The 15,219-nt window shown below is 37.4% G+C and overlaps 1 protein-coding gene across 3 annotated transcripts in view; it reads right to left on the reverse strand.

Annotated features, from left to right (window-relative positions):
• The window catches only part of Graf (GTPase regulator associated with FAK), a 537,792-nt gene that overhangs the window by 18,096 nt on the left and 504,477 nt on the right, over positions 1–15,219 (reverse strand). For all 3 annotated transcript variants that reach the window (XM_090379073.1, XM_090379075.1, XM_090379076.1), the window contains 2 exons: positions 14,492–14,540; positions 10,544–10,623 (listed from right to left, as the gene is read on the reverse strand). In XM_090379073.1, the coding sequence (XP_090235199.1) occupies positions 10,544–10,623; positions 14,492–14,540 (129 nt within the window). The remainder of the gene's footprint in view (positions 1–10,543; positions 10,624–14,491; positions 14,541–15,219) is intronic.

The raw sequence follows: 15,219 nt of genomic DNA on the forward strand, positions 1-15,219 counted from the left end.
AGTGTTTGCTTGCTCCAAAAGTGGAATGAAAAGTCGCATGTAGACAGCTCGATTATCCATGGTGGTGGTGCAGACTGCTTCTTCAATGGAGCGATATTATCCAGGTTAAGATCTCTGTTGAGGAGAAGGATTTTTAATCTCATGTTTGCAGGTTTATTGGTTCTTTGTTGTTGTGATACTGTTGCTCCCATTCTGATGTAAAAAGAATTTTCTATAGGGTAGGGATTTTATTTTAGCTGCGTAAAAAAGTAATTGATTATGTCTTCTGATTTGTAAAGGAGGTTCTTGGGCCTCAGCATAGAGGCTCTGCACAGATGAAGTTCGGAAAGCCCAAAGGAATATCCAGAGCACACAGTGATGTACTGGATCGAGCCATCTCAGGGTGCTAGGTCTTGCTGAGTCATAGACTGGGACACCATAGTCTAACTTAGACTGGATGAGTAATCAATATAATCGTAGTAGAACTGTTCTATTTGCTCCCCATGATATAGCGGATAGCACCTTTAAGATGTTCATTTCACATTAGGAGTGATTCAGGGAGGGGTATGCCAGAGATTTATTAAACTCTGGCAGTGAGTTAAATGATTTTGTAATAACTAAGAGTAAAGTGCAGGAGAAATTGTTGAAGATAAACACAAGAAAGGCATCTGGGGTGAATGGGATCTATCCAGTTATATTAAAGGAGGCAGCAAAGGAAGTAAGTAAACCCTTAGCCATAATTACGAGAGCTTCCTTGGACTAAGGGCAGATCCCCATGGACTGGAGATGTGCAAATGTGACCAAAATTCACAAAGGACTATCGAAGGGTGACAAGTAATTACAGACCTGTTAGTTTAACTTCTCTTCCGGGAAAACTAATGAAGGCACTGGTTAAAGAACCACTGCAGGATTGTTTAGAGAAGATTTTGTAGTAGAACTGTTCAGCTATAGTTTGGACACAGCATAGGTTTGTTAATGGGGAAGTCTTATCTGACTAATTTGATTGGATACTATGATGTTGTCACAAAGGAACTGGATGCAAAAAATAATTTTGATATCATATACAGGAACTCCCTGACTTACGTAAGGATAAGTGGAACGCTGCGTAAGTTGGAATTTCCCCCATGCTTGGGCAGCACTTGCTGAATTGATTGAATTAAAAAAGGAATTTTTGACAAACATGTAAATAGAATTATTATTGTATTTATTCAATTTTTTATCTGATACACAGGAAAAATTCAAAAGCGTGCAATTTAAAAAAATTATAAAATTAGAAAATAAGAGAGGAGACAGGCATAACATCAGTAAGTTTTATCTCTCGAGCATCGTTGCCATGATCGATGTCTTCAGCTCATAAGTACGCCGTTGCAGAGGTTGAGGGCAGTGAAGATTTAGAAGGGTTCAGCTGCTCAATCTTACAAAAGAACATATTAATGGATGACCGGATGGTGGCTTTTTTTATTTTCATCGTCAATTTCTTTGTAGCAAGCAAGCACCCCTTGCTTTCATTCACCCCTCTGTTAACTTTTAAGAATCGTTCGCTGTCAGGATCCATCTTCTCAGACCTTGCCATCGGTGATGCAATTTCACAAAATGCCATCTCTCTGATGATGAAGCATCTCAGCTCAATTTTGGTTCATCTTGAACTCAGTCAGCGTTTTCTTCTTTCATTATCCCTGCCGACAAGTCAATAAGTTTTGTTAAATAATTCCTTCTCTTCTTCCTCTATTAACTCCTCCACATCTTTGGCATCAACCTCCAACTGAAGTAGCTCTGCAACCCTTACAATCTTATCTGTAACCTTTCGTATGATTTGTCTTTTTCAAATCATTTGAAGCCTTTTACGTGCTGTGGGCATATTTTCTTCCATTCGCCATTTAAACAACTTTTAGTAATTTCCACCCAGGCCTTATTAATGTGTAAGATGGAGTGGTAACTACTGTAAGATTTCCAAAAGTTTCTTAACATAAAATTTTTCTCATCGTCTACTGCAGACAATGCCTGAGCAAATGTGCGTAAATAGCAAGATTTTAAATTTGAAATAACACCCTGATTCATAGGTAGGATGAGTGAAGTCATGTTTGGCGGTAGAAATATGACTCTCACGTTCGAATTGAAATCATCTAGATGTGTAGGATGTCCAGGAGCATTATCTAATAGAAGCAAAGTCTTGAAAGGAACGTCATTGTCTTTACAATATTTTTCAACCTCGGGAATTAAGCAGCATTTAAACAAATCCTCAAAGGGAGATACTGTTATCCATGCTCTCTGGTTCGATCGGAAATGCACAAGTAGGGTGGCTTTACTGATGCTGTTAAATGCACGAGGATTTCCAGAATGGTACAAAAACAGTGCTTTTAATCTGTAATCTCCCGCTGCATTAGCCCCCAAGCAAGAGCATGGCACCATCTTTTGAGACCTTGAAATTTGGCATTGTATTTTCTTCTTTGGCAATGTACATTCGATCCAGCATTTTTTTCCAGTACAGAGCAGTCTCGTCAACGTTAAAAATTTGCTTCATTGAATAGCCGCCTTCGTCAATAATTTTTTCCAACACATCACAAAATTTCTCTGCAGCTGCAGAACCGGCACTGGCGACTTCACTGCATACTTTAACGTAGTGGAAACCAGCTTGATACTTGAACCTATTAATCCGCCCGTTGCTTGTCATGAACTTGGGTTGGGGTTCACCGTACTTATACTTAATATCTTCACAAATACTTCTTGCTTTTGCTTGATCATTAGACTCAGGGACACTTGCTTCTGAATCTGATTTTCCATCCATATTATTAATAGCTTTTCCAACTTCAGTATAGCACCTGAATGCTGTTTTGTGATCACTGTTTATCTTAACTGCGTTGATCCTTTGACATGTTCTTTTATAAGCACACTGTCCTTTAAAATAGTATTCACTGTTGAGGCAGCGAGACCTAATTCTCTTGCAAGAGATGACAAACTTTGTCCTGCTTCCTACTTTTTAATCATTTTCATCTTCATTTCTAAATCAATTTTTTTCATTTCCTGGCACTACAACTACTTGCACTTTTTGTTGGTCGCTTTCTCTTCACCAATGTAATACATAAATAGGAATGAAGAGAAGTTTCTGAAAATTTGATTTTTATATGATTGAAGATTTCAGACAAGGGAACACATTTCACCATAACAGCGTAAAAACCCACACAATTGCAGTTATCAGTATTATCACAAATGCAATAAGATTGAGTATACTACCCGTTTATAATTTCTTGCAAAAGCACAATAAACTGGAAAGTGCAAATTGTTTTTATTGTTTTCTGGTCGTGCCCATCAGAAACATGCTTTAGAAAAATATCACAAGGCATTCAAAATTGATTCTTATAATGGGAACATATGATAACGATGAAAGGATAGTGTAATTTCCATTATAAATATGACTTTTTAGAGAGATAAATCGCTTAGTAATATAGTGAAATTTTCAACTTCCAAGGACGTGGAATGAATTACAAAAAAAAAAAAAAAAAAACACCCAGTGTTATTGGGTTTCCATTACGATATTTTCACAATACTTCCATTTATTCCTATGGGATGCAAAATACATTTCCACAAATTTTTTTAAGTTTGCACTGGCCAGCAAAAACTTATGTAAAGTAAAATTTCCGTAAGTCGAGTAAGGCCGCCATAGCCCAGTGGCCATGGCGATGCACAAGTACATGTGTCTTGAGTGACAGAGATTCAAGCCCATGACTGCTAAATACGGTGCTGTTTCTTGTATTCTGTCTATCTTGTGAACTCCGCTGACCGTTTGGTCGTCCCAGAGTATAAACAAAAAATTTATTATTGCGTAAGTTGGGGAGTTCCTGTACTTGGATCTTAGGAAAGCTTTTGATACTGTTGCATATGGAAGACTACGGTACAAATTGGAGCAGTATGGCATTAAAGGCAAATTGCTGCTATGGATAAAGGGATGGTTGATTGGGAGAAAACAGAGAGTGGTAATCAATGGACACTGCTCTTTGTGGACTAATGTTATTAGAGGACTCCTCCCCCCAGGGTTTAGTGTTGAGTCCACTGTTGCTTTCTGTATTTATTAATGATATCGATGAAAGTTTATCAGGATTAATATCTAAGTTTGCGGACAATAAAAAGGTTGGCAGGGTTGTTAATGACAATAATGGCAGTACGCTACTGCAACAGGATCTAGATAAATTAAGCAGATGGGCTGAGATGTGGTAACTGAAGTTTAACATTGACAAATGTAAAGTACTGCATATGGGTAGCAGTAACCCCAGAGTAACACATCAACTGTGGTACTACACCCAGGGAGGTAGAGAATGAAAAGGACGTGGGGGTAATTGTGCAGTCAGATATGAAGTTTTCCAAGCAGTGCAGACGGTCTGCAAGAGTAGCTCATGGTGTATTGTCAATGATATACAAGAATTTTTCTAGCAGGGATAAGGAGGTGATTATCCCCTTATTATTAACACCTTCAGTACTACATACAGGTCTGGAAACCTCATTTTAGGAAGGAAGTAGAGCTGCTGAAACGAGTACAGAGAAGGGCAACAACAGAGGGTCGCTCTTATGAAGAAAGGCTTAAGTTCTGAAAGTTATAGTGTCTGGAGACTAGGCACCTGCAAGTGATCTGACTGAGGTGTATAAGGCCCTGAATGGTTTAAGCAAGCTCAATGCTGATGGGATTCTTCCTCTAGCCCAGATTGATCACCCGAGGGGACATAAATTCAAATTGAGGAAAGACAGGTGTAGAATAGATGTATGGAGGTTTGTCTTTAGCCAGTGGTGGTTGATTGCTGGAACAAACTACCATCTGTCATTGTTGTTGGATTTTTTGGCGCAAGAGCTACTTTGGCCATGTTGTGCCTCTGCCTGTTCCTGTACGGGTTAATAAAAGGGTTTATATGAGCATAAATATATTAATCTGTTTTAGATAGTGGAAAAACTCGGGTAAATTGGAGTTTTCCCCAATAAGATGTCTAATTTGAAGAGGTTCATTTAAATTAGATAGGTATCAGAATGATGCTGCCATACTGAAAGTGAGTGCACTCTAGAAGAATATGCTTTACGGTTAGTGGTGAATTACAGTGGAAGCGCAGTGGCGGATTATTGCCTCGCAATAAATATAGATGTGTAAAGTGGGTATGACCTATACGTGCTCTGGCAAGCACAACGTCTTCATGTCTGTTTGAGCGGAAACTAGATTTCCATAGCTGTGCATTCTGTTTTATATTTCGTAACTTGTTATTACCTGATTATGGCAAATTTCTCTCCATTTTTCATTGCAAATTTGGTGTATGACTGATTTATAGTCTGTGTAAGGAATCTGGATGTGGTTATTATCAGTGGGATTTCTTGCTGCTTTATCTGCACTCTCATTTCCTGGTATTCCAGTGTGCCCTGGAATCCAACAAAATGTGACAGTCTGCCTATTGTTATGAAATTTGGATATTTGAGTTTTTATTTGATTTATAAATGGATGTGGAGAGTGAAAATTACCTTGGAGGGCTGTAACTGCACTCAAAGAGTCTGTATAGATTATAGACTTCGGAGTGAAATCATGAGCAAGTATGGTCAAACCCATCTTAATGAAATAGAGTTCTGCAGTGAAAATGCTGCATTCTTCTGGTAATGAAACAGAGACTGTTGATGTTGGCAGCACCACAGCTGTGTCACTTTTGGAGCTGTCAGTATAAATCTGCAGGGTGTCTGCATTTGCCAAAGAATGAGCTGCATGTAGTTTCCGAATGGTTTGATTGTTCAGGGAGTGTTTCCCCCAATGTCGAAAGTAGTCATCACATGAAGGAACACACACTTTCCATGGAGGTTGGTACAATTTCTCTGTCTTAATGTAAATCGGTCAATTGCATATTCCATTGCTGAAGCAGTTCTCGTAGACGGATTCTTGTAGGTTTGTTTTCAAGAGGCTTATTTCTGAAAAGGTTTACCCATTGTGGATCATAGAGGTATGACCAGATAGGATGAGATGGAAGGCTATATATTTTAACTGCATAATTGAGGAACAGCATCTTTCTCCATAGGTGGAGTGGAGGTTCATTGGCCTCTATATATAAGCTTTGGACTGGCGAAGTCCTGAATGCTCCAAGAGAAATCCTGAGCACAGTGTTGTATTGTGTTGAGACAGGCTAATAGTCTTTCGGGCAGAATCATAAACAGGGGCACCATAATCTAATCAAGATCTGATTAAGGCTGGGTATAGGTGGAGTAGAGTATAGCGATCAGCTCCCCATGTCATAGATGAAATAACTTTTGAGTATATTCAGCTTTTTCATACAGACAGTTTGCAATTGTAGTATGTGTTTCTGGAATGTCAGTTTAGTATCGAGGGTCATGCCCAAGAATCGGATATTGCTGGTAATTGGTATTGGTTGATTTCCTAGTGATAATTCAGGTTCTGGATGTAGTTGGCATTTTTTACAAAAGTGAATGGCTGCAGTTTTGGTTGCCAACAGACAATAACCATTACGTGAAGTCCATGACACTATTTTGTTTATTGCAAGCTGCAGATGTCATTAAATGGAACGCATATTCTGTGAATGGCAAGATATTGCAAGATCATCAGCATAAAGATAGATTTCTGCATTACCCAAAATGTTCTGTGCTAAATTGTTTATCCTAAGAGCAAAGAGTGTAGCACTGAGTACCGATCCCTGTGGTACACATTCTCTTTGGATAAGAGCTTGCGAAACAGCATTACAATAACTCACTTGAAAAGTTCTATTTTTCTATGATCATTGCATGTTGCCCTCTGAGTCCTATGGCATACAGGTCTTGCAAAATACCATAGTGCCAGGTGGTATCAAAGGCTTTTTCAATATCCAGGCACAACATGACAAGAAGTTCTTTTTGAATAAAGGCGTTCCGTATGTTACACTCAGCTTTCACCATAAGGTCTAATGTGGATCAGCTTTTGCGGAAGCCATATTGATTAGAACTGATGACTGAGTGGGATTCTATGTACCATACAAGTCTATTGTGTACCATCTTTTGCAATGTCTTGCCCAAGCAGCTGGTAAGGGATGTCGGTCTACAGCTGTATGGATTCATCTGATCTTTTCCAGGTTTTGGAAAAGATAGCACTGTTGAATGACACCATGAGCGAGGATAGTAGCTTTCAGAGAAGACCCGATTAAAAAAAAGCAATAATGAATTTAATGCCTTTTTGTCTAGGTGTTGCAACATGAAGTAATAAAGACCATCAGGTCCTGATGCCCCATTTCTTGATTTGTTTAGAGCATCCTGTAGCTCCAACATTGTAAAGGGTTGATTATATGGGAGTGCTATTCTTGTGCTGAAATTTAATTTGCTTTGCTCAGTCATTCTTTTACGTTGCTGAAAAGACGGTTCATATGCAGCTATATCTGAGATTTTGGCAAAGTTTTCTGCCAGAGCATTAGCTATTTCAATTGGAGATGATAAATCTTGTCCATTCCATCTCAGTATTGGAGAGGATGCTGGGAGAAATCTACTATTTAGTTTTTTTTTTAATTTTATTCCAGATTATTCTGCTGTGTGTGTGTTCTTCGTTATAGTAGAGGCAAACTGGATCCAAGAATCTTTTTTGCCTTTTTCTTTACAAATTGCGCTTTTGCTTTCAGTTTTTTGAAATTTATAAGGTTCTCAGTAGTTGGGTGTTTACGAAACAGGTTCCATGCCCTGTTTTTCTCTTTTTTTGGCAAGTTGGCACGCATCACTCCACCAAAGATTAGCATGTTTAAACAAACCAGTATGGCCTTGGTTGTGGCATTTAGAATCTGAGATGTGATGTGCTGTGTGGCATCATCGATGGATTGGAATTTGATAATTTCATCATTGAATGAGATACTCGAAGCAAATAAGTTCCAATTGGACTTGGAAAATTTCCATTTTAAGCGGGAATTATTTGCCTGAGGGATTCTAGTTGTTTGGATTTCACAAATTATCGGATAATGGTCACTGTTTAGGGGATTGTCCAGAATTGTCAAGCTGTAGTTGTTCTAGTAGAGAAATGAATGTAAGTATCGGCACCAGTATTCAACAGTGTTAGATTATGTTTGTCAAGCAGCGATTCCAGAATTTTTCCTCATGTCTGTAGTCTGTACTTGGGGAGCCCCAGATTGGGTGGTGTACAGTGAAATCTCCAAATAAACAAAATGGAGGAGGGATCTGTAGCAGAAGTACTTCTAGGTCATTATAAGTATATTCTTTGTTTGGTGATAGGTAGAGTGAAACTACTGCTAACATGATTCCTAAGGAGATGCGTACTGCTGTTTGTGTTCCACTGCAAACTTCCTTAGAAGTTTGCAGTGGAATGTGTTTTGTAAGGACTCTTGGGTTTACTAGTGGCACCTCCATGCACAGTGGTATTGTTATTTCTGTTATGCTGATATACAGTATAGTTCTTGATTTTCGGAATTACTTGTGGGGGTAGATTAGTTTCTTGTAAACATATACTTACCGGACTATATTGTTGGATTAGGTCAGGGATATTATCGATGTTGCTACGTAGACCTCTACAGGTCCATTGTATGATGTGATCCATTATTTGTTTTTAACAGTTGTGTTTGATTCAGTCTGCTTTTTAGGTCCAGTCTGTTTTTGTCTCTCCAAATTTTATTCTTTCTTTTTTCGAGAAGATAGGACGCACTGTGTCCATGACACCTTCTGCGTACAAATCTAAGATTGCCTCATCCGGGTTGATATTTACATCTGTATCTGTATTTGTTACATTTTGCCGACTTTTCTGCATTGGGACTGCTGTTTTAGTTTTTATAGTTTCTGAGGAAGACTGCAAAGCAGTTGGCGGTACTGTAATTGGTGTGTTGTTAGCACTATCCATCGCATGCTGTTCCTTAGTAGTTTGCTGTGAGGTTGAGAGTATTTCTCGGGCCCATTCTGCAATAGACATGGATGGGGGAACTGACACGTCAGTTTGAGTGGCTGCTGACTGATATTTCTTTGTTGCTGCTGCATAGGTGTGTTTATGTGCAGTAAGCATAATTTGCTTCTTTGCCTCTTGGTAAGTCACTTTCCACTCTACTTTGTATTTTTGGATCTTTTTTTCCTGTTTTCCACAGGTCACAGGACTTTGAATAAGCGGGGTGTTGGCCTTGACAGTTTGGACAATGTGGTGTTTCAGCATCACATTCTGTTTGTGCATGGGATTTTGAACCACAGTTTGGGCATACTGCATCCCCTCGACAGACGGTCTGCGAGTGCCCAAAGTTTTGACCCTTATAACACCTGATGGGATTAGGAATGTATGATCTTATATGGCAATTGAGATAGCTGGCTTTAACACTAAATGGTAAATTTGGTGTGCCAAACGTAAGGATGATGTTCTGCGTGTGAACAAGCTGACCATCTTTTCTGATCATAATCTGCTTAGCACGTGTGATTTTTTGTTCTTTGAATTCTTAGACTAATTCCTCTTCTGTGACATTGATCAAATCCCACTCAGTGATGACCCCTTTGGAGGCATTTAGTGTTGCATGTGGGGTAACTTGAACGGGAATACCACCAAAGGTTGAGAGGTTCAGCAGAGTTTCTGATTGTTTACGACTCACACTTTCAATTAGTAAATCACCTGACCTAAGTCTTTTCACCATTTTAGGTGAACCTGCTGAGCTTTCCAAACATTTCTGTATCAGAAATGGGGAGAGTGTACTGATGCATTTGTTTGACAAGGAGTGGAAGATAAGGAAAGATGGACATTCATTTTGCTCTGTGTCAGTTGGCAGTCTTTTCGACTGTGATGTGTCATGGTCATTATCATTTGATTTTGACATGAGTGCCGAGGCTCAATTGGAGGGAAATTTTCAAATTCCATGTTCGTTCCTTTTAGCCCCGGGAGAGTGGCTTTCTTCTCCCAGGTTACCTGGCCCATCACGTGGAGACAGGAGTGGTGCCACCAGTGACCAAGCAGTTGTAAAGTTTAGTAGCTTGTTAGTAATATATATACAAACTCTAAAAAAAGAAAGGTAGTTTTCCTTTCTTGGTTCTTACTTTTAACTCTTGAAGCACAGAACCACTTTAGATAAACAAAAGAGCACACTGTATATCTCAGAGGAAATCGCTTGTCACTCAGGGCCTACCATCTGTCATAGAAGTTGACAGCTTAAATAAATTCAAGGCAGAACTAGACAAACATTTGGAGCATATGGATGGTGAAATGGAGAGAGATTTTTTTTGTTGTTGTTGTTTTGGCTGATGTTGTATAAGCTTGCTTTCTTGCATCATATGCCTCTACTAATGCTAATGTAACTGGTTGTACACAGACTGCAAGTTTGAATCCATATCTGCCACAAAAAAAATTGTGCAGCTCATTGTTAAATAAGATGGTGGTATACTGATTACAAATGATTATAAGAAATTTATTATTTCATAATTTTTATTAAAGCATAATGCAAATGTTAAGAAAAACAAAGAGGAAGGAAGACAGGGTGATGAAGAGGTCCAGGTGAAACATTAGTATATTAATATACTAAGCTAAGACATTAGATCATTAAACTGATAGTATCAAATTACACTGGTGTAATGTGCAATTATAAATACATTCTTTGTAAAACCTTACCATTATATATTATTTGGTTCGGTTCAAAAGATAGCTCTGAATCATTTTCTCCAGTACATGCATAAAGTGTTCTTACTTTTCTGAAATAACAAAAGAAAGCATAATGTGAAAGTCATGGAGACATAAGCAATGACTTCTTTCAAAATGATTAAGATAAAGTTAAAGATTATACTATGTGAAAGGTATTGCATGGGATGAATAATCAACATTTATTAAAAATTAAACACTTGACTCCACATTATTTATGCAATTTTAAATGTTTTACTGATTCTCCAAAGCAGAAATCAGACTAAATAGTTAAAACTTATTTCCTATCAAAGAATACCAAAAATACTACATCTTGTAGTATTTCATTCTTGTTACTTTCAAGATCCAATGAATATTCATTATCAAGAAAAGCTAAAAGAAAGAAAAAGTGATAAAATAACTAAATTAAGAAAAATACAAGATAATGCCTCCTGTGGTTAAATAATTCCTCAGTTATGTCCATGGATTTGCAATACTTTCAGTTCATGTACTGTTTAAAATGAAATAAAACACAGAAATTAATAAAGGAACTAGAAACCTGCTAAAATTATTTAACTGGATAACTAAACTGGAAGCCAAAGGATAACTAGCTCAACAAATACATAAGAGAACTATACATAATGGTAAAAACATAACACATAATACATACTCACTATATTCGCATAACAATATGCTCACTTAACCAAGTAACAGTTTCTATCAGCAGGTAACAATAACAGGTCCCAATTTCATTACAGACTGAGTTTGTAAGAGGAGTTTTAATAGTCTATGGAGGGATCAAATTTAACATTGAACCAAGTATATGTACTAATTCTATCTGTTCCACAAGAAGTAAAACCTAAGGCTAATACTGTGGAGGTAAAGAACAGAATGTAGGAGAGTAAATTGTAAGGGGATTCTAATTAACTTGGTTGATGTCAAGAGATGGGTAGACAGATGACTACTGGCATAATATATAAACTCTGAGGCTAATCTGGTGGGAATAGAGATGTGTAATGCTAGTGGAAGATGGCAGGTAATATTGAGAAATTATATTATGATTAATAAGAGAAGGTAAAGTGAAGGAATAAGGATATAAAGTCTGCTAGTTTTCTCCCAATAAAGCCTAAGTAAAAATATTAAAAATCGTAAAAACATACAATAATTTAAAATTAACAGAATGGATGCATCAAGTAAACTACCAAAAAGATTAAAAAGATTAAACACATTCTTAAATTAAACCATGATTCCTGTAAAGCAGTCCTATTGAAGTCAGAAGCAATTGTGAACTGCACAAATATTTACACAGGGCTCATAAGTTATACTATGGCAAACATGCAACACTAATAGATTTACCAAGGGAAATATATTAAACATTTTCATGTATTTTCCCCTGAACAAAAATTAAGCAATCTCACACCCATTAACATTTATGATGGTTTGCATAAGTTATGAATGTTATTTAAATATTACATCAGTGCATCTCCTTGAACTATCACCGTTTAAGTACAGGTTTAATACTGTTAAGCTGTGAAAGTTGATAACACTTGGGCTAATTGAGCCACAAATCTTGTGATGGGCATATTACCAATGTTGAATAATATCATACACCTTTACTAAGATCATTGGGGTTTTTGATGGTTCTGAGAACTATGGAAGTGAGTAATCACATATTGTTTTACTCACCTCTGTAGTCCAAAATAGTTTCTGTGGAAATCTGTTTTCCAATGATGATAGGATTGGAAGGGGAATCATCCTTATGATGCTGGTTTTTTATTCACATACAAATAAGAATTATGCCATCATTAATTTCTTCCACACATATCTTAGTTATCTAAACATAAAGCTAACCCACTGGCATTCTTATTTTCCTCTAGCTAAGGCAGATGATCTTCCAGACTCTCCAACATTAGTCAAAGACAGCCCTCAAAGCCATCTATGTGGAGAGATCTTGATATGGAAAAGTTATCTAATCTAGACAAGATTCCTTCCTTTGTTCTTAAACCTATGCAACATAGGTTTAAGATAAGGTCTGTGTGTTCCATAGTATTAGTATTAGCAGTGGCAAATGAGACAAGAAAGCAAGCTTATACAGCATCAGCCAAAAAAAAAAAAAAAAAAAAAAAAAAAAAGAGAGAAACACTTCCCATTTCCCCTATTCGTTACCGCTAACAGTTTGTCTAGTTCCTCTTTGAATTTATTTAAGCTATCAACTTTCACAACAATCCACTAAAGGCAAACTTCCACATATTCTGCAACCATCCTTCCTCAATTTTAATTTGTGGCCCCCTCATGTGTGTGTGGTCTGAACAAGAGGAAGAATCCCATCAGCGCCGAGCTTGTTCAATCCATTCAAAGCCTTAAACACCTCAATCAGATCTCCCTGCAGGAGCCTAAGTCTTGAGATTCTGCAATTTGCAGAACTGAAGCATTTCTTGGAAAGGTACCCATCTGTTTCCTTCACCAATCTCATTGCCCCTTTCTGCACTCGTTCCAATAGGTCTACATCCTTCCTAAAATGAGGCCTCCAAACCTGTATGCAGTACTCAAGATATGGCCTCACTACTGACTTATACAATGGTATAATTGACTCCTCATCCCTGCTAGCAAAATTCATGTATATCAAAGACAAAATCCCGAGAGCTGTCCTGGCATCATGTTTCCATTACTTGGATAACTTCACATCCGGCTGCACAATTACCCCAGGTCTTTTTCATTTTCCACTACCCTGAGTGTAGTACCACAGTTGGTACAATACTCTGGGGTTACTACTAACCATATGCAGTATTTGCATTTGTCAACGTTAAACTTCAATTGTCATTTCTCAGCCCATCTATCTAACTTTTCTAGAAGCATGCCATCATTCTTGTCGTTAACTGCCCTGCCAACCTTTGCATCAACTGCAAACTTGGAAATTATGCCTGATATGCCTTCATCACTATCATTGATAAATAAAAAAAAACAACAATGGGCAACACCCCTGGGGAACTCCACTAATAATGTTAGTCCATGAAGAGCAGTGTCCATTACTTACTATCCTCTGTCTTCTTCCACTCAACCATACTTTTATCCATAGCAGCTACCTGCTCTTAATGCCACCCTGTTCCAATTTGTACAGAAGTCTTTTATGTGCAACAGTATCAGAAGCTTTCTGAAATCCAAGTATGTGGTATCAAAATTATTTTTGATACCACATACTTTCTGATCACATTTCAGTATCCAATTAAATTGGTCAGACAAGATTTCCCTTGAAAAAACCTATGCTGTGTCTCCTGTTTTGCACTTTTTTTCTTTTCTCTTTTTCTGAAGTATACATCCCCTGGTGTTTTTCTTGCCTGTATATACCTATATTGACTCAGCAATGTTCTGATTTTCTTCATCAAATCAGGTGCAAATTCCACAGGAAAGGTGTGATAAAATTACCCTCTACATTTCAAAATGCACTATCACTTGCATAAGTACGTTACCATCAACTACAGCAGTTGCAACCTATTGTAAATATGCCACTGATGATATGTACTTTGTTATGGTAGAACAAGAAAATTATACTTTTTCCAGCATATATTTTTTAAATTTAGAGAAGATTGGAAGCTGCCAACCTATTGTATTCATTTTTAAAACTAGATATTCAGTTTACTCTCTGATTGGTCAGTGTAGTGTGTGATGGCTGTTTATATAGTGCATTCCAAAAGACATGAAACCCACAAACATTGTTTCTTTGCTTCTTTCTCTAATAGACTATTAAGTATAGGATAGTCTATGGTGCAGAGAGAATATTCATTTTGATAAGTTCCATACTGTCTGTATATACATGTGTGTATGTGTACACATAGTATCAAATACCTGTAAATTTAAAAAATAAAATACAAAGATTCTTGCAATAGTAAGAGATACTTCAACATATTTTTGTTAATTTCATAATAAAAAAAGAAATTGACTCACTGAGAATCAGCTGTTTTTATATCACCCGAGCCAAAATATCCTTGAAGTCCTGGAAAACAGAAGAGCAACGTCTATGTACTGATCCACATAACATTTAGAAAAATTCAAAGATAACTTCACTGTAACAGATTAAATGCAGCCAATATACAAGTGTAACAGATATAAGAGGCTATACACTTTTTATTGCATATGGGGTTCAATCTTGCAATGTGCATGCCAGTGTATTGTTACCCCAGAACCACAGGCAGATTTATCACAATACTGTAACTGCTCATAAATTCCCTTTTAAAACCAGCCTAAATACAATAAAATGCATCCACTTTATTTACACTAAGAGTTGTTGAGAGTGAACAATTTATGAAAGCACTTATGAAAGTATATTGAGATGTCTCCTTTGTGTCTATTGCTTTTGAAGGCAATCAGATTTATAAGTAAACAGTTCAATTAATTACTTGAACCATCAGAAGCTAATAATCTTGTAACTACAGCACATTACATATATAAGTAACTACTACTGTTACCAGTGTGTAAAGTAAAGTATATTAGTTGTCTGACAGCACCAGGGGTTTCTCCCATCTCCATGTTGTATCTCTGAGCATTTAGTCATTGGGCCCCCAATGGGACCCACTTTGCACCGGAGGCAGGCATGTCAGGCACCCAGTAAATTTTTATTAGTGCTCTGGCAGGCCCTGCCATCTAGTTTCCTAAGATTTCAGTGGCTAGGGTCT

This window comes from Mastigoproctus giganteus, chromosome 8 (assembly GCF_048544385.1).
Source record: "Mastigoproctus giganteus isolate SK-2022 chromosome 8, ASM4854438v1, whole genome shotgun sequence".
NCBI classification, from domain to species: domain Eukaryota; kingdom Metazoa; phylum Arthropoda; class Arachnida; order Uropygi; family Thelyphonidae; genus Mastigoproctus; species Mastigoproctus giganteus.